Here is a 25,414-nt window from a genome sequence, read left to right on the forward strand (position 1 = left end):
TTCTACTAAGTTCCTTTTCAATACTTCCTTGAGTCAAAAATCCAAACTGTCATTTTGGTTGTGGACATAGAGAAAGGTTCATGCATATTCCAAGTCTTCAATAAATATTTATTAAGTGGTTGGAAAAGAAACTACACATATCATCTTTGCACCGCTTATGGGGTGTGAGAATCGGACATTCTGGGGTGAATCACTGAATGATTTATGTGGTGAATCAGATATATTTCAGTATAATGAAATAAAACTGAGACTGCTCATCCTTAATCAAGAAATTTAGAGATATCATGATTCTTTACTAATAAATCCTCTTAGAATCAAATGGAGTCAGTTATATTTTAAGAATAAAATTACTTAATAATTCATGAGGTCTAGTGAGGTAGCTAAGTAATGATATTTATCATTAAGAGAAAAAAGTACTGGCTTGTGCTGTGACGTTATCTACCATATAGAGTCCTCCCCGGAGCAGGAAGAACAGGCCATGGAAAGTCACAGCTGGTTTCAATTACTAAGAAAACAATGCAGGAGAAGAAAGTGGAACATTTTACTACTTACCTCCTTCCTCCATCTCCACTGCATCTCACAGGAAAAGAAAAAGGAGGTTCAGGGTTAGGGGAGGGAGGGCTTAGACGACTAGCCACAGGTACATTATCCAGAGCTTCTTACAACTCTAAAGCATGAAACAGGCGACAGAAGGAAAACTCGACTGACCGGAAGAGTTAAGGGAGTGGTTCAGCAATGCGATTCACCACTTCCATTCACATTCCACTTCCCCGCACATGAGAGGACATAACAACGCTGGTTTCTATGCTAAGACCAAGTATAAATCACCTGTATATTGTTTTATTAGTGCTTAATGACATTTTCGTAACATAATCCTACTTCCTTAGCATTCTCGAATACGATCCTATATCTCTCATACTTTCAGAAGTACCTGACAACAAAATATGTGTCACCAGAAAACAACAGTCTGTTCATTTTCAAAGATGTTTCAGACACTCAATAATCATTCCAGATACTCTAGTGCTTCATTATTCACTATGTCCTTTTCAGTTCTCCTTCTTCATATGCCACTGATTTTTTTTTCAGGTCTCATAATATGCACTACTGAAAGGGGACTGAAGAGCAAACTAGGGAAAAAAGACTACAAGAAAGAATCTAGCTCTTATAATGATGCTCTAGTCAAAATGAATTTGGGAATGAAATTGCTAAAGGATATCTGTGACCTTGAATCATCATATAAAATGGAAGAAGTCTCTAAAGATTAAAGAGGAGAAATGGAGTCCTAATTGTCGAAAAGAGAAAGGCAGATCCCCAACTACAGAAATATAGAAGGAGAAAGGTTTGGTTACAGTTCTACACAACAATATAAGAGCAGGGCAAAAAGAGAGTATTTACAGATGGCCAACAGTCACATGAAAAGCTGCTCAACATGGCTAATTATTAGAGAAATGCAAATCAAAACTACAATGAGATATCACCTCACACCAGTTAGAATGGCCATCATTAAAAAGTCAACAAATAACAAATGCTGAAGAGGGGGTGGAGAAAAGGGAACCCTTCTACACTACTGGTGGGAATGTAAGCTGGTGCAACCACTATGGAAAACAGCACGGAGGTTCCTCAGAAAACTAAAAATAGAACTACCGTATGAACCAGCAATCCCACTACTGGGCATATATCTGGACAAAACTATAATTCAAAAAGATACGTGCACCCCAGTGTTCACAGCAGCACTATTCACAACAGCCAAGACATGGAAACAACCTAAATGTCCATCGACAGATGAATGGATAAAGATGTGGTACATATACACAATGGAATACTGCTCAGCCATAAAAAAGAATGAAATAATGCCATTTGCAGCAACATGGATGCAACTAGAGATTATCATACTAACTGAAGTCAGAAAGAGAAAGACGAATACCATATGATACCACTTATATGTGGAATCTAAAATGACACAAATGAACTCATCTACAAAACAGAAACAGACTCACAGACATAGAGAACAGACTTGTTGTTGCCAAGGGGGAGGGGGGTGAGGGAGGGATGGAGCGGGAGTTTGGGGTTAGCAGATGCAAACTATTATATATAGAATAGATAAACAACAAGGTCCTACTGTATAGCACAGTAAGCTATATTCAGTATCCTGTGATAAACCATAATGGAAAAGAATATGAAAAAGAATGTATATATATGTATGACTGAATTACTTTTCTGTATAGCAGAAATTAACACATTATAAATCAACTATACTTCAATAAAAAATTAAAATAAAAAACAAACAAACACCAAAAAGAGAGTATTTAACAGAAGCAGACAGAGACTCACTGAGATTAAACTATGCTGGCCTGAGCCATCATTTATTCTTTAGGACTAGTAGATGAGATGAATATTAGAAACAGGGATGTCTGGACTGTAACAAAGCATCTACCAAATTGTCTTCCGATAGGCTATGGCAGGGTTTTTAACCTCTGCATTATTGACATCTTGAGCCAAATAATTGTTGTAGGGGGCTCTCTAGTGCACCATAGGATGTTTAGTAGCAACTCTGGCCTCTACCAACTAGATGCCACAGCATCCGCCAGTTGTGATGACCAAAAATAGCACTCCAGATATGCCAGATTTTTTGCTGCAAGGCAAAATCACCCTTGATTAAGAAGCACTGATTTATGGCAAGATGGAGAAATACAAGATATGTAACAGTGGTTTCTGAGATTCATTAACTAATTGCAAAGCTCTTCAGAAGAAACTGAAAAGCTGTATCCAGGATGCTGATATTCGATCACGTCAATTTTGAAAAAGGTTTCTTTACATGTCCCTTAATACTAAACAATTTTACTAATGATTCAGAAAGAAATACACAGATAGGTTTATCAAATTTGTAGAAGATATGAAATCAGATGATATAAAAAATAAGTGGATGAGGGGCATCCAAAGAACTACAGGATTCTTTCACACTGAAGCTTTGTGCAACCTTAGATTGAAAATTGATTCTTTGAGAGTAAGTTTTCTTAAAGCAAGTCAGCTCTGATATAAGGTAGTTTTGAAGATCAAATGAGACAGACAGGAAACATAAGCCATATAATAAATAATGTTATTCCATTCCATGAAGTCAGTATAAAAGTGTTTTGAAAACAATTTATAATAGTATACAAGACAAAATTTATGTTAACATTATTAAGGTCGAATTCTCCCTGCCTTTCACATGGACACAGAGGTTTCAAGTAAAGTAAGAGATTCCTACACAGATGATACTGTAATTAAGAAAATACAAGGTACGATACAATACTAGGTAGTATTAATCTGGTGTAAGTAAATCTGTGAAAGTTTATAAATTGAATTTTTTAAAGTAGATTTTCCTCTTTCTATAAGTTAGAAAGTAGTGAATAATGCACATGAAATAGCACTACTGGTTTCCAAACTTCACATTATTCTCCTTTCTAGTATACACAGTACGTAAATCTCCATGTTAAATCCTACCAAAACCTTTGACGTTTATCTCAAATTTCTCTCTCTCCCAGGAAATGTTTCCTGAACTTCCAAAATAAAAGTTACCTCTCTCATGCCCAAATATCCTTGGAAGATACTTTTATCACTGTTAATTGTTTCCTTGTATTACAATTTTTATGTAAAAGGCTTATCTCCCCAGTACAGTTTAAGCCCTTGAAGACAGGGCTGAACTTTATTCTCTTATCTATTTCATAGATTGTCCAGTATGCTGTTGGGCACAAACAGTGAACAATCACGTTTGTTTGTTAAATAAATAAATCAGTGAGAATTTAATATTGTTAAATGAAACTATTCAAATGTAAAATTAAAAAAAAAAAAAAGATGACAGAATCAGAATACAAAACCCTGGAAGCTAACAAGATAAAAACGTAAGAGTTTCAGAAAAAAATTTTCAGAAAAAAAATTTAATAAGGATAAACATAAAGTCCCTTTTCTGGACCTGAGAAGCACAAAGTGGAACCCCCTTCTATTCTTCATAATATAGGTGAATAAACTACACCCTTAAAACAAATGCCACTTAACCTCAAGAAATTCTATTCTCTTTTAAGTGATAATACTCTTCATTGGGAATTGTCCACTTATTGATGGTTAAATATGTTCTATTACAATGAAGCATAAATATGTTCACATCAATAATCCAATATCCCAAATAAGAGTATGAGAAAAATTAAATGCATACTATTAAAATTTACTATGCAGAAGTTTAAAAGAATGAGATAGGAATCTTTCTGTATTGAAAGAGAGAGAGGCTGAGGGGTGGGGAGGGAGGGAGGGGAGAAAAGGAGAGAAGGAAGGAGGAAGGGAAGGAGACATTAAGTTATGAAAAAGCAAGCTGCAGAAATGTTACAAGATGCCACTCTCAAATACGTGTATATATGTAAATATACATGTGTGTATATATATATTTTTTAAATTTATATAGCTATGTAGGGCAAAAGGGATGGATGAAGGAATGGAACATTTTTTATCTGAATTGTTTCTTTTTCAATGAGAATGTGTTACTTAGGTAATTCTGAATAATATTAATCTAAATACTCATCCTCAAAAATCTAAACTTAGTTTCTTTTATACTCTTATAAAGACTATAAATATTAATAGTATTATTAATTTTTTAATATTGATTTTAAATCCATATTAATTTTTGAACAAGTATAATGAAAGAAATATAATACACAGTTCTTAGGTTTCCTCTCACTTCCAGGAAATTCTCTGTCTCAGCCACACTGGGTTTCCCTGAAAATATCTAAGAGAAGTTCTCTATCCTATACAGAAATCTATTCCTATTTATCTGGTACACAAAGCTATATGTCACTAAAAATTAGCACACACATTCCCCAATAATATTTTCTGCTGCTATTTTCCCGAGTCACAAGTCACTGATATTACATGGTAACCTGGAGAACACCACATTCCCAATTTTTTCCCACTTAATGTCTCCAAAATAATTATAACTTCAAGAACACTATCAGCCTATGGAATTTACATGCTCAATAAAAATTACCAGTCATAACAACCCACAGAATGGGAGAAAATATTTGTAAATGAAGCAATGAACAAGGGATTAATCTCCAAAATATACAAACAGCTCCTGTTTGGACATTTTTTAATACAATATAAAAAAAAAAAAACAGCTCAATCAGAACATCTGCAGAAGATCTAAATAGACATTTCTCCAAAGAAGACATAAAGGGGGCCAAAAATCACATGAAAAGATGCTCAACATCACTAATTACTAGAGAAATGCAAATCAAAACAACAATGAGGTACCACCTCACACCAGTCAGAATGGCCATCATTAAAACGGCTACAGGGCTTCCCTGGTGGCACAGTGGTTGAGAGTCCGCCTGCCGATGCAGGGGACATGGGTTCGTGCCCCGGTCTGGGAAGATCCCACATGCCATGGAGCGGCTGGGCCCGTGAGCCATGGCCGCTGAGCCTGCACGTCCGGAGCCTGTGCTCCGCAACAGGAGGGGCCACAGCAGTGAGAGGCCAGCGTACCGCAAAAAAAAAAAAAGTCTACAAATAACAAAGGCTGAAGAGGGGGTAGAGAGATGGAGAAAGTGTGGAGAAAAGGAAACCCTCCTACACTGTTGGCGGGAATGTAAACTGGTACAACCATTATGGAGAACAGTAAGGAGGTTCCTTAAAAAATTACATATAAAACTACCATATTATCTGGCAATACCACTCCTGGGCATATATCTGGAGAAAACCATAATTTGAAAAGATGCATGCACCCCAATGTTCATTGCAGCATTATTTACAATAGCCAAGACATGGAAGCAACCTAAATGTCCATTGACAGAGGAGTGGATAAAAAGATGTGGTACATATATATGATGGAATACTACGCAGCCATAAAAAAGAATGAAATAATGCCATTTGCCACAACACGGATGGACCCAGAGATTGTCATACTAAGTGAAGTAAGTCAGACAAAGACAAATATCACATGATATTGCTTATATGTGGAATCCAAAAAAATGGTACAGATGAACTTATTTACAAAACAGAAAAAGAGTCACAGATGTAGAAAACAAACTTATGGTTACCCAGGGGGGAAGTGGGGAGGGGATAAATTGGGAGATTGGGATTGACATATACACACTACTATGTATAAAAGAGATAACTAATTAAGGACCTACTGTTATAGCACAGGGAACTAGACTCAATATTCTGTTATGACCTGTATGGGAAAAGAAACTAAAAATGAGTGGAGACATATATATATGCGCATATATTCACTTTGCTGTACACGTGAAACTAACACAACATTGTAAATCAACTATACACCAATAAAAATTTTTTTAAATTACCCGTCATAAACAATTCTCAAGATTGGGAAAACCCCCACCATTTTCAACCAAACACAAGCAGCCCCTGATGAAACTGCATAATAAAAGGTCACCTGTGTCAAACAAAACTCAAGGTCTCTCACTTCATTAAACAACTAAAAGTAAACATATTTACCCAGTACAACAAGTATTTGGATTTTTACCAACCTACAAGAACATTTTACTATAGTCAATGGTTAGCTATGAAGATACGTATAAGCAATTTTTTTCCTTTTCCTGTAATATGAGAAACTAATGTAGTTAAAGTACTTTAAAAATCAATAAGGGACTTCCCTGGCAGTCCAGTGGTTAAGACTTCGCCTTCCAATGCAGGGGGGTGCAGGTTCGATCCCTGGTCGGGGAGCTAAGATCTCACATGCCTCGCGGTCAAAAAACCAAAACATAAAACCGAAGCAATACTGTAACAAATCCAACAAAGACTTTAAAAATAGTCCACATCAAAAAAAATCTTTAAAAAAATCAATACATAATAGAAGACAAATTTAATCAAACAAAGTGATGATGAAAAGTGTGTCATGGAGCTAAATGATAAGCCTAAAGATCTGTATAACAATATAGCCTAAAGAACTGTGTAACAGTACAACCAAAAGCACCTGAAGTAGGTTAAGTAGGTTATTTTCTTTTCTTTTTTAACTTTTTAAATTAATTTTTATTGGAGTATAGTTGCTTAGTAGGTTATTTTCTAAAGTTAGGTTATTTCCAAGACTTCCTTGGTGGTCCAGTGGGTAAGACTCTGCACTCCCAACACAGGGGGCCCAGGTTCAATCTCTGGTCGGGGAACTAGATCCCACATGCATGTCACAACTAAGAAGTCCACAGGCCACAACTAAGAGCCCACATGGAGCAACTAAGACCCAGTACACCCAAAGTAAATATATAAATAAATATTTTAAAATAAATAAATAAAGTAAGGTTATTTCCTAAGTATGTTTCTCATTGTTTATAAAGCACTGTGCAACAGGAATAAAATGCAAGCCACATTTTTAAAAAGGAAAAAGAAACAGATGAAATTAATTTTAATAATATATTTCACTTATCCTAACATATTCAGATTATTATTTCAACATGTAATCAATGCTAAAAAATTATTAATAAGATAATTTATCCTTTTTTTTGTAGTAAGTCTTTGAAATCTATACTTCACAAGTAAAACATTCTGAATTTGGGCTAATCATATTTCAAGTGCTCAACAGCCACTTGTAGTAGTTCCCATACTGGACAACGAACATCTATAACATAAGTGGGTCAAATACAATTTCTAAATTTCTAAATCACAGTTATATAATCAAAAAAAGCCCTAAGTATCTAAGCAAAAGCAAATGTCTTTAGCATAATCTTAAAGGCAGATGTAGGTATACGATCAGGTCAAAATATAATAATAACAGTTAATACTTACTGAGCATTTCAGTAATGTGACAGACACTATTTTAATTGCTTTTCAAGCATTATCTCATTTGATCAAGCACAAAGGCCTCTGATGTAGGTACTAGTAATACCCCATTTTACAAACAAGGAAACTAAGACACAGGGAAGGTAAATGAAGGTTTAACCCAGGCAGGAGGTTTTACTCAAGAGCTCATGTTCTTAAACACTACGCATGCTGTGCTGTAAGGAAGAAAAAAAAGTTGGTTTATAAAAGATAAAATATGGAATAGTAAAGAAAATTGTTTCTTTTGGAATTAACAGGTTTTTAAAACTGAATCATATCATATAATCCTTTTCCACAAGAAGCTCCAAACTCCAAAAAAAAAAAAAAAGTACAATTTTATTACCACAAATATTTTATTTAACCTTATACTGATAAATTGTTGTTGTGGGTTTTTATTTTTTATTTTTTTGGCCACGTGGCATGTGGGATCTTAGTTCCCCTTACCAAGGATCGAACCCATGCCCCCAGAATTGGAAGCATGAAGTCTTAACCACTGGACCTCCAGGCAAGTCCCAATATACTGATAAATATTTATTTCTACAATATGAATACTTATTCATAACCAGCATTGAAATTTTGTATGTAGTTTTAGCTTAAAAAAAAGAATAAAAGAATTATTTTATGGTCAAGAAATTTCTAGTTAGTTTATTAATTTCAAGAAGCTGCACTTTTCTTTTTGTGAAACTCATTATATTTCTGATTTTATTATGCTAATTTTATTGCAGACTTCTTTTTAACCGTCTCATTCTCTTTTATGATGGGAAGGAAAAGGGCTTTTCTCCCATTCACCTATCATTCCAAGGCATAAAAAAGTATGAGAAGATAAAACAAGCAAAAAAACAGCTAACTTCTTTCCTGTATCTCAAATCCAGGAAAAAGCAGAATACTATGTAATACTGAACATCATATGAGATAGATATACTGTACCCCAAGAATTTTTGCTAAGACAAGATGACAACATTCACTTTCACATGTACATACCCTTGGCAGGGTGATATAAATACTGTCTAATGGTCATAAAAATTTCAGATAAGATGATAGTTAGTTATCTTTTCAGAAAATAACATTTGAAAATACCTGGTCTGAAATAAACAGTCCCGTGTTAAAGAAAACCTGTGATCAGAGCTTAAATTGTTTGACCCTTCTGTGTACCTAAAATCACAAGATAACGATAGCCTTGATCCACAGTTGAAGGCCATCGCTGTCTGCACACTAACTTTGACGTTTTCAGGGTGTCACTGGAAAGCTTGATCACACCACCTTCGGTTACATAATAAACCTATCACCATACTGGTTTTAGTATCCCTCCCACATATTCAAAACTTGACAAAGGTGGCCAGATGTAAGAGGGAGCATTTTAATGGAAGAGCGCATTTGCACAACGTGCCTGAACAGATATTTAGCAACAGAACAGAAAGGTTCAAGAGTCAATCTGCCACAGGCCATAATGAAGAAATTTATCTCAGCTTACAGAAAATATGTTCATGTCACTCAGATTTTCTCTTTGGTCATTTGAACAACTTTATCAAATATGTAAATGTTTCAGAGAGCCTACAAAGCTTCATCTGTGGGCTTCTTTCTTTTTCCTTTTGACAGCCTGTTATTTAAGTTTCAGGCACTGGGTCTGGCCCTTTCATATGCATCATCCCATTTTTTCCCAACTAGCCTATTCAATTAGTGTTTCTGCTTTACAGAAAGAGAGACAGACTCACTGCCCTTTAGCCCAGTCACACAGCTGTTAGATGGAAACTAAGGATGTACCCTCCAGGCAGGGCTTCTGACCTTCCAGTCTCAGCTTCCTTCTACAACTCAAGGACTTCTTTCCTGTTTCATTCCCTACTTACTGACCAATTTATCTACCATGAGTACCTTCATACTCTCAAGCCCATACATGAAAGCAAATTCCAATAACATTAAAACATTAAAGGTGGGGATTCCCTGGTGGCTCAGTGGTTAAGAATCGGCAGGGGACACAGGTTTGAGCCCTGGTCCAGGAAGATCCCACATGCTGCGGAGCAACTAAGCCTGTGCGCCACAACTGCTGAGCCTTTGCTCTAGAGCCCGCGAGCCAAAACTATTGAGCCCACGCCCCACAACTACTGACGCCGCATGCCTAGAGCTCGTGCTTCGCAACAAGGGAAGCAACTGCAATGAGAAGCCAGCGTACCGCCACAAAGAGTAGCCCCCGCTCGCCACAACTAGAGAAAGCCCGCATGTAGCAACAAAGACCCAACGCAGTCAAAAATAAATAAATAAAATAAATTTTTTAAAATTATATTAAAAAAACCATTAAAGGTTAATTGTATGGTATGTGAATTATATCTCAATAAAGCTGATGTTAAAAAATAAAAAAATTTTACATGTAAGCATGCTAATGACATCAGCTCTCTAATTATCCTAATAGTAAACCATAGATAGCATGGCTGAATGAAGCCCATAGGTAATCCAAAAACCTAACCTATAACTCATCCCCAAAATGTTTATAGATCAGTCCCTAACTATTGCTAACTTTTAAGACTCTCATTACTTCACTCGTAGATTACCATAAATGCCTCAGCCTCCCCAATTATGATTTTTCTATTCTCCTTCCCACCTTAAATACTAGCAATCACTCTTAAATACTAGCAATCACTCTTAAATACTATTTTCATCATTCTATATCTGTTCAAAAACTTTAATGGTTCCCTTTTCCCTGCTATGTGGAATTCCTCTGCCTAGCTTTCAAGATCTTCCCTAAACTGGCTTCATCACCTCTCATTATTCCTCATCATGTGGGCAAGCAATCTCTTCAGTGTCCTGCAAATACATCAAGCCTTGTGCTGGATGCTGTGCTTTAAATAATCCCATCTTATTAACCAGACATGTTCTTTCCCTCCATCATGGGCTCATCCATCAAGGGTTAGATCAAATCTTACCCTCTCCATGAAGCCCTCTCCCTGACTATTGTATATTGCAGCCTCAGGCAATTCCTATAGTACTTAGGAGTCTTTAATCATCTTTGTATCCCAGCACCTAGTATCTAGGACAGAAAAGACAATCAATAAATGTCTGTTGAATGTAAGTTGTAACATGCTGTGTCAAAATAATTGTGGTTTTTACCCTGTCTCTTCAAACCAGGTGTATTCACTTCACTAGCAATACAAGTAGCAGAGTGCTAAAAATAATGGTGTCAGAGGTTTTCCTTAAGATGAACAAACTAATGAGGTATCAGATGCTCTCATGGCCCCTTTAAGCAATTTCTATATAGGAACTGATAAAACAGGTTCTGTGAATTTGAAGATGGTCTCCTCTAGGAGTTAACAATGCTAAAATCTAAATGACTTTATAATGAACCCATCTAAGTGTTTTTTCCTAAGATGACAATATAATTCAGGGTTCCTCACCATAAAAGAATACTATCTATGAAACAATTATTTATACTATGATATCTTAAGATTAGTGTACATTTATAAATGTCTTATTTTCTGACCACTCAAAACAGCTCAAATAAATATAAATACAATAACAATCATTTTTTTTTTAAAGCCAATGCTAAAATCTTTTGTGTCACCAGAGAATATAAGGAATTTAGGTCACATCTGTGCTAGATTATAAAGCACAAATATGAACAGTCATTATATACTTAGATTGTTATGACTTTAACACCCAAGATAAAAAAACTTACATTAAAAAGTTTTAAAACAACCCAATAATATTTGAATATATGATTCAAGACAGAGCTTCAACATATATGCTTCAATATACAGCACTTTAAAAAAATTCTAAGAACCAATTCCCCTGTAATTGGCCCTTAACTCACAGAAAATGCCAAAGATAATTACAACCTTCCCCTGGTAAATATAATTCAACAAACCAAAAAAGGCAACAGAAATTCAGTTCAAAGTGAAGGAGGTACATTTAGATACCAACGAGAAGCTCAAGAACATAACACACACTGCACTTTTTTCTAAAACAATAAACATATTCGGTACCCTTACCTGTTTCTGAAACGTATGTAACAGGATCCTGGTGTCGAATTTTAGCAGGTTTAGAAGACAGTGGCAATTTTTCTGGTCGCTTTTTGGAGTTTTTTACCTGCACTGTCTCCTCTGATTCTGAATCTAAATGAGAGGAAAATTAAAACTTTGAAAAGAAATAGTATAATATAGTGTGTCTTTAAAGTGGGTTTTTTTGTTTTGTTTGTTTTTTGGCTGTGCCATGCATCTTTCAGGATCTTAGTTCTCCGACCAGGGATCAAACCTGGGCCCACAGCAGTAAAAGCACCAAGTCCTAACCACTGGACCACCACGGAATTCCCTTAAAGCGGTTATTATTAACCAATTCCTCAAGACCCTTTTCAAGGCAAATCTCTTTTATAAATTCTCATAGGTTGCCTTCTATCCAGTGTTAAGCCTTTGTATTACTTTTCTGTTGCTGCTGTGACAAATCACCACAAACTTAGTGGCTTAAAACAACACAAATGGGGAATTCGCCGGCGGTCCAGTGGTTAGGACTCCGTGTTTCCACTGCAGGGGTCACGGGTTCTATCCCTGGTCAGGGAACTAAGATCTCGCATGCCGCATGAAGCAGCCAAAAAAAACCAACAAACCAACACAAATGTATTATCTCACAGTTCTGGAGGTTGGAAATCCAATTTGGGTCTCACTGGGCTAAAATCAAGCATCAGGATGGCTGTGATCCTTTCTGGATACTATAGGGAAGAATCCATTTCCTCACCTTTCTAGTTTCTAGTGACTGCTAGCATTCCTTAGCTCACGGCCCCCACTTCCTCCATCTTCAAAGCCTGCAACATTAGGCAAAGTCCTTCTCATGCTGCCATCTCTCTAATTCTCTAACCTTCTTCCATAGTCAATCTCTCTCTAAATCTCTTCTTCTGCCTTCCTCTTCTTTGTGACCACATTGGGCCCATCCAGATAATCTCCCTACTTTAAGGTCATCTGATTATCAACAATGTCACCTACAATTTTAATTCCCTTTTGCCACGTAACCTAACATATACACAGGTTCTAGTAACTAGGGTGTGGACATCTTTGGGGGCCATTATTCTGTCTCCCACAATCTAATCACCCAGAGCACTTAAATATAAATCAAGACAAAGTATAAATACCTAGTATACGTCTGGTATACAATAGAGGAGTTTCAGAAACTTTAGTGTCCTTCCTCTTCCTCTCACCATGCATTTTTAAATCCTGTCTCATATTGTTCTAAAATGTATCAAACAATTAAATTTCCACTTTCCCAAAAGATGGAAACTACTGAGAAATGGTGATATGTACTTATTTCAAATTCTTTACAATTCTATACAGCAGTAAAAGACTCACGATAAACACTCAAGTACTTTTAGAAAATGAGTCAGAATCTTTGCTACCACTGTCAAAATCCTAACAATCTATAAATGCTTCCTTAGGTTACATTTCTAATTTTAAGAATTCATACCAAATAGATCTTCTCCAAAAAAAGCAAAACCTAAAACTTCCTGAGTTCTACCATTATTTTAACATATCATAAAAGGCATGCATAAAAGTGTATGTTCCCTATCTTAAAAGGACAGTTGATCCTTGAACATGGGTTTGAATTGCACATGTCTACTTATACACAGATTTTTTTCAATAAATACGTTGGAAAAACTTTTGGAGATTTGCAACAATTTGAAAAAAGAGACAAACCACGTAGCCTAGAAATATCGAAAAAGTTAATTAAAAAGTATGTTATGAATGCATAAAATATATGCAGATACTAGTCTATCCCTACATAGGTATAAGGTGATCTTTAATATAAAATTAATGTGTTAGTTTTCTGTTTTGTAACTTTGCTTTCAAAGAATTACATTACTATACAGTATGCCTCTCTATAACTGGAGAAACTGCATATCAGCCTATCTATCATCACAGGTGAGTTTTTTTTAATGTAACAATGTTTCCAATACTGTATTATGAATATGACTGTAATACTGTATGCCAAAATTTTATAACAGATTCATGCATTAGTGCATAGGCTAGGCTATCACGAAGCAATTGTATCAACAACACTAGGCTACCATAAAGCAATCATACTGCTGCTTCTTCATTATCAATGCATGAATCGTTATATCTGTAAATAAATACGAACTTCCTTTTCACATTATCGTTTCATTTTTGATGTCTAGCATTAGTAATACATATAACATCTACAGTCTTTTGTATCATATTAGACAATGTTGATGTAGGTACTAAGAGATGATTCATCTTGTAAACAGATGACATAAACTTACGGTATCAAAAATACAGTACAGTACTGTAAAGGTATTTTCTCTGCCTTAAGATTCTCTTAATAACTCTTTTCTCTAGCTTACTTATTGTAAGAATATAGTAAAAATATATATATAACATACAAAATATGTATTAATTGACTTTTTATGTTATTGACAAGGCTTCTGATCAGCAGTAGGCCATTAGTACTTAAGTTTTGCAGGGAGTCAAGTTATATGCAGATTTTCAACTACAAGGGGGGTTGAAGCCCCAACCCTTGCATTATTCAAGGGTCAACTGTATATTCAAAGTTTTTAAATTGTGTTTGTTCCTTTTTAACTGCAACAAAAAAGGACCAGATCAAAAGCAAAAAAATTATATTTTAGATCTTTGTTTCTAAAGCAACATTTTACGGCACTATTTTTCAAATTCAGTTTCTAAGAACCTCAGCTGAAAGAGAAGTTAATATGAATATTTTAAAAAATAAACATACTATATTCAAAGTAAGTTTCAGACATGCTGTATATACTATCTCCCCTCCCGAACAAAACTTTAATATATTAACATATTTCGGCTCTGATAAATTCTGTAGTGTAATAAAGTTGTTTTCTTTTTTTTTTTTTTTGCATTACGTGGGCCTCTCACTGTCGTGGCGTCTCCCGTTGTGGAGCACAGGCTCCGGATGCACGGGCCCAGCCGCTCTGCGGCATGTGGGATCTTCCTGGACCGGGGCACGAACCTGTGTCCCCTGCATCGGCAGGTGGACTCTCAACCACTGCGCCACCAGGGAAGCCCTAATAAAGTTGTTTTCAACTTTACTTGAACATAGAACCCTCTTCTCACAGCACCTGTTAACATCATAGAGAGCTGTGTGTCTCAGAACGTCAGTCTGGAAAACACTGTTCTAACAGATATAAAATAGTTTTTAAACTTGAAAGCTCCTCCAAAGAAATATTACCTGAATCATAGATGATCCTCTTTTTCTTGTTTGGTTGCTTCTGTTTGAAGTCATCTTCTTTACAAGAACGATTTACCTATAAACATCACAGTATAATTAGAACACAGAGAAGACCATATAACTTACCTGTTTTTTCCTCATTAGATTTGGGCTCAATAGTTCACAACTAGAGGAACGCTGCCCCCCCAGGAAACATTTCTGCTTGTCATAACTGGGGTGAGGGTGTTACTTGCATATAGTGGGTAGACGAGGGATACTACTAAACATCCTGCAATGCACAGGACAACGAAGAATTATCTCCACAACGAAGAATTATCCTGCCCCAAATGTCAGTAATGCCCGAATTAGGCTAAAGAACAGGCCAGACCCATCACCAAAAAGATAAGAGATAACAGATGCTGGTGTGGATGTGGAGAAAAGGGAACCCTCGTGCATCGTTGGTGGGACTGTAATCAGTGCAGCCACTATAGAAAACAGTATGGAGGTTCCTCAAAAAATTTAAAATAGAACTAACTACCACATGACCCAGCAATTCCACTTCTGAGAATATAACCAAAGGAAACAAAACACTAACTTGAAAGGGTATCTGCACCCACATGTGGTAATCACTGTGGTAATCATTTCATAATATATGTAAGTCAAACCATCATGCTGTACACCTCAAACTTATACAGTGGTGTATGTCAATTATTTCTCAATAAAACTTGGGGCGGGGGGAGGAGCAGGGGAGAGAATAAGCCGAATAATAATTGCATCAGATGGCAAAGGCAGGATCGTAGAAAACGCTATATTATTATTCATTTCCACTTTCAACACTAACCTATGTATAACAAAGAGTAAAAGGATATCAGATATTACAAGGCAAGTGCTTCCTGAAAATGAAAAATTGAGACAGAAATAAAAGCTAAGGAGTTGTGGGCCTATCACTACTCATTGCCTGGTGGAAAACTAAATAAAACCAAGGCAAAGGGTAATTAATATTTATATATTTTAGTTATATACACATTTCTAACATATTCATAAGGTATTACTAATATTTTGTATTTTATATTTTATATATTTTGTAGTTATACATCACATTTCTAACACATTCAAATTTTCCCAAAAAAAAATCAAGAAAGCAGACAGCAAAAAAACTGACTATAATCAATTACAAGGTAGAAATATGTTTCTATCCATTATAATAAAACTTCAAAAACTTAAGCACAAAAAAAAAAAAAAAAAACTTAAGCACAATCAACTAGCTTGGAAGAAAATGAGATGAATAAACCACTGTAATTCAAATACACCACCAGACTAGAGGACAGGGTTAGAAACAATGACAATAATTCAGAAGTGAGAGAAAGGGGTATCCCAGGAGGGAGAGAGCCACAGAAGGGGTGTTACAAATTCTGTCAGTAAACTTAGCCCAAATCTGTGGCTGTCTCCTGAACTATATGTGCACAGAAAAACTCGAAGCGCCCAGCTAAGGTTAAAAAAAATTGAACAAAGATTTCAGATGCTGCCCATAACAGAGTGGACAAGAGTTTGGAGTTTGAGTTCAGGCAGGTTAACTGCCTGCTAAACTAAAAGAATTAACACTCTTTGGAGGAAATAACAGAATCCAAAGTTCCTACATTGTAAAATTCACACTATGCAAAGTAAATCCAAAATAACCAGATGTACAAAGAAATAGGAAATGTGACCTGTGATGGTTACTTTTATCTGTCAACTTGACTGGGCCACAAGGTGCCCAGATATTTCATCAAACAAGATCAAATAGAATTTGCCTTGCTAGGTTTTAGACTTGCTTGGCACCTGTCACCCCTTCTTTCTTCTGATTTCTCCCTTTTGAAATGGGAATGTGTATTCTATGCCTGTCTTACTATTATATTTTGGAAGCACATGCTTTGTCTGGTTTCACAGGTTCACAGCTGGAGAAGAATTTTGTCTCAGGATGCATCATGCCTAAGTCTCACCCATATATGATTTAGATGATATTTAGATAAGCCTTTGGACTTCAGACTTTAGAACTGGTGATGCACTGAATTAAGACTTTGGGGGACTTTAGAATGGAATAAATGTATTTTGCATGCAAAAAGGACATGAATTTTGGGGTACCATTGGCAGATTATGGAATGAAAGCTTGTATCCCCCCAAAATTCATACATTGAATCCCTAACCCCCAGTATGGCTGTGTTTGGAGATGGAGTCTCTAAGGAGGTAATTAAGGTTAAATGAAGTCATAAGGGTAGAGCCCTGATCTGACAAGTTAGTGTCCTTATAAGAAGTGAAACCAGAGAACTCATGTGCATACACTCACTCACTCTGTCTCTCAACCTCTCTCCCCACGTGTTCACACCAAGGAAAGGCTATGTGAAGACTCAGCAAGAAGGGAGCCATCTGCAAACCAGAAAGAGAGTTCTCGAGAGAAACTGAATTGACTGGAACCTTAATCATAGACTTCTAGCTTCCAGAACTGTAAGAAAATAAATTCCTGTTGTTTTAAGTCAGCCAGTCTATGGTATTTTATGGTAGCCCAAACTGACTAATACATGACCCACAGACTCAAGATAAAAGGCACTAAACTGAGATGAATCCAGACGTTAGAATTAGTAGGCAATGCTAGAACTGAAAAATACAATACTTAAAACAAAATATTCACTGCATAGGCTTAATAGCAAATTGGAGATGACAGAAGAGTCAAAGAACTTGAGGACAGTAATAGAGAAATTATCCAATCTGAAGTACAGAGGAAAAAAAGAATAAAAATGAATAAGCTGCAATGATCTGTGACGCAATTCCAAAATTCTTTTTTTTTACATATTTATTTATTTATTTTGGCTGCACCGGGTCTTAGCTGCGGCACACGGGATCTTTAGTTGCGGCGTGAGGACTTCTTAGTTACAGCATGCAAACTCTTAGTTGCGGCATGCATGCAGGTTCTAGTTCCCAGACCAGGGATCAACCCGGGCCCCCTGCACTGGAGCATGGAGTCTTACCCACTGGACCACCAGGGAAGTCCCGTAATTCCAAAATTGTAATGTGTATATAATCGGAATCCCATAAGAAGAGGAGAGAGAGAATGAGGCAGAAATATATTTGAAGAAATAATGGCAAAAGTTCTCAAATTTGAAGATATAAATTTACAGAGTCGGGCTTCCCTGGTGGCGCAGTGGTAGAGAGTCGGCCTGGCGATGCAGGGGACACGGGTTCGTGCCCCGGTCCGGGAAGATCCCACATGCCACGGAGCGGCTGGGCCCGTGAGCCATGGCTGCTGAGCCTGCGTGTCCGGAGCCTGTGCTCCGCAATGGGAGAGGCCACAGCAGTGAGGGGCCAGCGTACCAAAAAAAAAAAAACAAAATTTACAGAGTCAAGAAGCTCAGAAACCCTAAACAGTATAAACACAAGAAAATCACACACAGGTATACCATGGGCAAAGCTGAAACCCAAAGATAAAGAGAAAATCTTTTAAAGCAGCATGAGAAAAATAATACATTACATACAAGAGAATACAACATGACCACTAACATCTCACCAGAAAAAATGGAGGCCACAAAAAGAATGGGACATTTTTAAGTGCTGAAACAAACTGTCAATCCAAAACTCTATATCCAGCAAAAATAGCCTTCAAGAATGAAGGCAAAATAAAGACATTTTTAGATAAACAAAAACTTACAGGATTCATTGCCAACAGATCTACTCTCCAAGAAATGCTTAAAAAAATTCTTCAGGTTTTAAGAAAATGATATTAGATGGAAATTCAGATCTTCAATAAGAAATGAAAAGCACTAGAAGCAGCAAATACATAGTTAAGTATAAAAGATCAATTCTCCTTTTATTTATTTATTTTTTTGCAGAGCAGAAAACTGAGGTTTTTATTTTAGTCTCACCTAAGAAATAAAAAAAATTATGTGTTTAAATTATAATTTATTGATGATTGTGATGGTTTGCTTATTTTAAATTATTATATGTATTTGTTTATAATTTTAATCTTATATATTTTTAAAATTTTGTTTAATTTTGTTTATCTTATTAATTTAAGGTAAGTTTTTATTGAGAAATAATTGACATGTAACATTATATTAGTTTCAGGTGTATAACATGAAGATCTGATATTTGTATATATTGCAAAATGATCATAAGTCGTTAACATCCATCACCACACGTGGTTACAAATCAATTTTCCTCTTTTAATTTCTTCAAAATAAGGTCAGTTTACAGCAATAATTATTACACTGAGTGTGGAGTATTAATATATGTCAATATAAGACATATGCCAATTAGGGCATAAAGGATGGGGTGGTGGTAATCAGACCTGTAGAGTTGCAGAATTCTTACATTTTACACAAAGTGGAACAATATTAACTCAAATACACTACTGTAGTCATTGCCTGCTTTTCATAGCGACGTTATATCTTAACTTCTCTGAGGCCCAAGGACAGGAAAAAGAATAAAGCTTTCCTCCAAAGCCTTCCCTCACCAGAAGCCCAATACCATTCACCTGGCACTCCTGTCTTTATGAGCAAATTTTGGTCTTAAAACACAAAGTTTTAACAACTAAAAAGGGTTCCATGTCTAGTGAAGGAAAACACCAAGCTATGAATGCAGTAAGATATATTAACCAGAAATAAGTAATACCTTATTACTTTTCTTCTTCCTCTGCTGAGTTGAAATCTATATTTACTCGAGGCTCCAAATATATCAAATCTCAGAACTGAGTTTATTTTATACAATTCAATATTGTATCTGGAAAACTGACCTTGATTTCCTTTATTCCTTTCTTCGCTTTTCTGGTTTCTTCAGCAGACTTCGTTTTCTCATTCTTCTTTGCTGTTTCACTTACAACTTTCTTTCCACTTGGTACAACCCCAAAGAATTTTCGAATATCCTAGAAGCAAAAAAGGAGAATCATAAACAAACATTAACTGCAAAAAATTCTAATTTCAATTGTAAACAGGAACTCTCCACACACACTGGTTTACTCTCAGTAATTTCTTCATAATGAGATAGTTCCACGTGTGCAGCAGCATTCTTTCTATATGCAAAAGTTAACTGATAAAATTACCTCAGTTAAAAATAATGTGTCCAGGGACTTCCCTAGCAGTCCAGTGGTTAGGACTACTCACTTTCACTGCTGAGGGCCCGGGTTCAATCCCTGGTTGGGGAACTCAGATCCCGCAAGCCACGTGGTGTGCATCCCCCCGCCCCCAAAAAAAGATTTAAAAACTAGTGTGCCTAATGAAAAGTAATATTAATTCTCAGAATCTGGCCAAAAACAGGGCAAAACTAAACAAAGGAAATTTTTCCTAACGACAGCACAACTACTAAAGAGGCAAGTAACAAGCATTTATTGATCATGCATGCACATACCCCATCATCTCGGGCATAGCAGATGAAAAGACAAAGAGTTGAAGAACATAATCCTTGCCTATGGGATTTTGTTTTTAATATTTATTTATTTATTTGGTTACACTGGGTCTTAGTTGCGGCAGGCAGGCTCCTTAGTTGCACCTCCAAGGTTCCTTAGTTACGGTATGCATGTGGGATCTAGTTCCCTGACCAGGGATCAAACCCGAGCCCCCTGCACTGGGAGCACGGAGTCTTATCCACTGTGCCACCAGGGAAGTCCCGCCTATGGGATTTATACTCCAGTTTGAGAGAAGAATAACTCTCAGAACACTGATCATTTAAGACCTTAATAACTAAGAACCTTGAAATTATTTTCCTTTACGTGATTTTTCCAAATTCTGAAGAAAAAATTTTGACTACAATACTTTCTTCAATTACTCTACCCCGTGTTAAACAACAGAATCAAATTAATCATACTGAAACACTTACAATGTAATTTACAATTAATATCACTCACCTTTCTCACCCTTCGCATACATATTCTTCTCTACCCTTTTATATTTTAGCTTTGAAGAAACTGTGGTATAGAGAACAGGGAATTGACCTTAGAATGAGAAACCTCTGGTATGAATCTCTGCTCTAGTGCCTTCTAGCTGGGTGACCCTGAGCAAGTTACTTTAATCTGTTTTCTCATCAGTAAAGTGAGACTAATACTCTCTACACTTTATGAGGATTAATCATGCATCTGTCACAATATTGGCTCAGTAAAAACTTCCCTTCTCTCTCATTTAGGAACTATTATCCCTTCATGTCACTGAAACAGCTCCATTTACAGTTGTCTCTGCTCACAGGCAAGGGTATAAGGAACAAAGTATAGTGAGAATTTAGGATCTGAATTCCAAAGGATGGGCTCAAGAGCCTGTTGTATTGTTTTCCCTATTCCTATCCTTAATGGTCATAAGCCTGAGTCTTCAATTCTTTTTACCTGTTCCAACCTATCTCTATTGTAGTGAGGAAAATGCCTGTTAAAAGTACTTTACCAAGTATAAGTAAGGTAACAACTTTTCTCCTAGATCCTGGCAGTAATTGTCAAACCCTTAAAATGTCAAAAATCCCAAACAAGTGTGTTATACAAAGACACACACACACACAGCTTTGTGGTTAAGGCAATAAAGAAAACAGATAAATGAGGTACACAGACATGTTAATTTTTTTTGAAAGGTTACAGACTTCCCTAGTTTTATATCCTCTTTTGTAAATTTCTTAATATAAAAAAGTCACAAATCCATCCTAATAAAATCTAAGTCTAAAAAATACTGTTAAAAAATAAATAAATAAAATAAATAAAAAACACTGTTTGCAGAATGGATACCTCAATTATGAAACTGAGACATTTGTGTCAGGTGCTAAAGAAAAGTTAGAGGAATAAGAAAGCCAGAAAGCCACAGTCTTCCATATAATTTGCAAAGAATTGAGTTTGAGGCTAACAACTACTTACTTTATTGCTTCTGGAGGAAATGAGAGTTTCACATTGGAGTTTCACTTTTGAAATGACCAAGTGAGTCTTCATTCAAACAGTGGTGATTTTTTAAACACATACAAACACATACACACACACACACACATACACTCACACAGCACACATGTACCATGGAAATATCAAAACTAAATATTAATAATCAGCTTAAAGTCAATGGTGGTTTTCCATCTGTGTTGGAACCACAAATACTTAAAAAAGCAAGAGGAAGAAAACAAAATATAATTCAGGAAATGGAACTGTTGGTAACGTTGAGCTCTCTGATTTTTGTCTGTTCCATACTGCCAATCCTCAGCACTGTTGCCACCTTTCCTCCCTAAGTAATTCTTCCTATTCACAACCCCTTTCTTTTCCTTTCCCTTTATTCTACCCTACTCTCCCACTCCCCATGCCCTTATACTCTGATGGCAGCTGAAAAATTAAATTACAGTATCCTGATCTAACTCAATATACATTAAAAATCTAAACTTTTGGAAAAGAATTTACATCAGAATGAAAGCGATTCTACTCACACCTTTTTAGGGATTATCTCCAGTGTGAGCAGCCATCTGCTGTATGAACATTTAAGAGCCAAAGGTCACCAATTTGACTTTAATTTATAGTGTTACTTCACCTTACTCTTAATTCACATTCCCTGCCTGGTATTCCAGGTCTTCGAAGACTAGTGACTAATCGAACTTCCAAATAATGGATCTAGACATCGCTCTTACCTGCACGGAATAATTCTTGCTGAGTATATTAGTAAGGAACAAATTTTTAAGTTTACTTTTATAATCTTAGCAAAGGGAAGTCCTTCCAAGCAGAACATGAAGGCTAGAAACCACCCATAAAGAAAGATTTGACTGCATAAAAATAAAACAAAAGATGCCATAAACAAAGTTAAAATATAAGCAACTAACATGAAAAAATCTACAACATGTTATATATAAGAGGGCTCCTACAAATCAATAAAAAATAACCCAGTAGAAAAATGAGTAAAAGCTACCAGTAGACAAATTATAAAGAAATGCAAATAACCAACAAACATAACAAAAGATGCTCAACTTCACAAATAATAAACAGATAAATTAGAACTTGATTATATTTCCCTACGCGTTAAAAGACTGATAATGCCCAGATATATCAAAGTTGTGGGGAAACATGCTCACATACTACACTGCTAATAAAAGTAAAAATTGGGAGCGGGGGGCGGGGGTAGAGGGGGAAGATGGCGGAAGAGTAAGACACGGAGATCATCTTCCTCCCCACAGATACATCAGAAGTGCATCTACACGTGGAACAACTCCTACAGAACACCTACTGAATGCTGGCAGAAGACCTCAGCACTCCCAAAAGGCAAGAAACTCCCCACGTACCTGGGTAGGGCAAAAGAAAAAAGTATAAACAGAGATAAAAGAATAGGGACGGGACCTGCACCAGTGGGAGGGAGCTGTGAAGGAGGAAAGGTTTCCACACACTAGAAGCCCTTTCCTTCGTGGGCGGAGACTGCGGGTGGCAGAGTGGGGGAGCTTGGGAGCCGCGGAGGGGAGCGCAGCCACAGGGGTGCGGAGGACAAAGCTGGGAGATTCCCGCACAGGATCGGTGCCGACCAGCACTCACCAGCCCGAGAGGCTTGCCTGCTCACCCGCCGGGGCAGGCGTGGGCTGGGAGCTGAGGACTTGCAGCGTGAACACTGCCTGAAGGGGTTAGTGCACCACGGCTAGCCGGGAGGGAGTCCGGGGAAAAGTCTGGACCTGCCGAAGAGGCAAGAGACTTTTTCTTCCCTCTTTGTTTCCTGGTGCGCGAGGAGAGGGGATTAAGAGCACTGAACGCTGCTTAAAGGAGCTCCAGAGACGGGCGTGAGCCGCGGCTAACAACACAGACCCCAGAGACGGGCATGAGACCCTAAGGCTGCTGCTGCCGCCACCAAGAAGCCTCTGTGCGAGCACAGGTCACTCTCTGCACCTCCCCTCCCGGGAGCCTGTGCAGCCCGCCACTGCCAGGGTCCCGGGATCCAGGCACAACTTCCCCGGGAGAACGCACGGCGCGCCTCAGGCTGGTGCAACGTCACGCCGGCCGCTGCCGCACTCTCGCCACACACTCCGTACCCCTCCCTCGCACCGGCCCGAGTGAGCCAGAGTCCCCGAATCAGCGGCTCCTTTAAGCCCGTCCTGTCTGAACGAAGAACAGACGTCCTCCAGCAACCTACACGCAGAGGCGGGGTAATTCCAAAGGGGAGCCCCGGGAGCTGTGCGAACAAAGAAGAGAAAGGGAAATCTCTCCCAGCAGCATCAGGAGCAGCGGATTAAATCTCCACAATCAACTTGATGTACCCTGCATCTGTGTAATACCTGAATAGACAACAAATCATCCCAAATTAAGGAGGTGGACTTTGAGAGCAATATTTATTATTTTTTCCCCTTTTCCTCTTTTTGTGAGTGTGTGTGTGTATGCTTCTGTGTGAGATTTTGTCTGTATAGCTTTGCTTTCACCATTTGTCCTAGGGTTCTATCCGTCTGTTTTATTTTTACTTTTAAAAAAATTTTTTTCTTAATAATTATTTTTTTATTTTAATAATTTTATTTTACCTTACTTTATTTTCTTTTATCCCCTTCCTTCCTTCCTTCCTTCCTTTCTTCCTTTCTCTTTCTTTCTTTCTTTCTTCTTTTTCTCCCTTCTATTCTGAGCCATGTGGATGAAAGACTCTTGGTGCGGCAGCCAGGAGTGAGTGCTGTGCCTCTGAGGTGGGAGAGCCAACTTCAGGACACTGGTCCACAAGAGACCTCCCAGCTCCACGTAATATCAAACGGCGAAAATCTCCCAGAGATCTCCATCTCAACACCAACACCCAGCTTCACTCAACGACCAGCAAGCTACAGTGCTGGACACCCTATGCCAAACAACTAGCAAGACAGGAACACTACCCCACCCATTAGCAGAGAGGCTGCCTAAAATCATAATAAGTCCACAGACACCCCAAAACACGCCACCAGACGTGGACCTGCCCACCAGAAAGACAAGATCCAGCCTCATCCACCAGAACACAGGCACTAGTCCCCTCCACCAGGAAGCCTTCACAACCCACTGAACCAACTTTAGCCACTGGGGAGAGACACCAAAAACAAAGGGAACTACGAACCTGCAGCCTGCAAAAAGGAGACCCCAAACACAGTAAGATAAGCAAAATGAGAAGACAAAAAACACACAGCAGATGAAGGAGCAAGATAAAAACCCACCAGACCTAACAAATGAAGAGGAAATAGGCAGTCTACCTGAAAAAGAATTCAGAATAATGATAGTAAAGGTATCCAAAATCTTGGAAATAGAATAGACAATATGCAAGAAACATTTAACAAGGACCTAGAAGAACTAAAGATGAAAGAAGCAACGATGAATAACACAATAAATGACATTAAAAATACTCTAAAAGGGATCAATAGCAGAATAACTGAGGCAGAAGAACGGATAAGTGACCTGGAAGATAAAATAGTAGAAATAACTACTGCAGAGCAGAATAAAGAAAAAAGAATGAAAAGAACTGAGGACAGTCTCAGAGACCTCTGGGACAACATGAAATGCACCAAC

At 37.3% G+C, this 25,414-nt stretch overlaps 1 protein-coding gene across 1 annotated transcript in view; it reads right to left on the reverse strand.

Annotated features, from left to right (window-relative positions):
* RFC1 (replication factor C subunit 1) overlaps positions 1-25,414 on the reverse strand; it is an 83,602-nt gene that overhangs the window by 47,344 nt on the left and 10,844 nt on the right. The window contains exons 2-4 of the mRNA XM_022565790.3: positions 19,724-19,852; positions 14,983-15,058; positions 11,775-11,897 (exon numbers count right to left, since the gene is read on the reverse strand). Of these exons, the coding sequence (XP_022421498.2) occupies positions 11,775-11,897; positions 14,983-15,058; positions 19,724-19,852 (328 nt within the window). The remainder of the gene's footprint in view (positions 1-11,774; positions 11,898-14,982; positions 15,059-19,723; positions 19,853-25,414) is intronic.

The sequence above is a fragment of the Delphinapterus leucas genome, chromosome 5, assembly GCF_059928025.1.
Source record: "Delphinapterus leucas isolate spDelLeu-1000000601 "Yukka" chromosome 5, BTC_Dleu_Yukka2, whole genome shotgun sequence".
NCBI classification, from domain to species: Eukaryota; Metazoa; Chordata; class Mammalia; order Artiodactyla; family Monodontidae; genus Delphinapterus; species Delphinapterus leucas.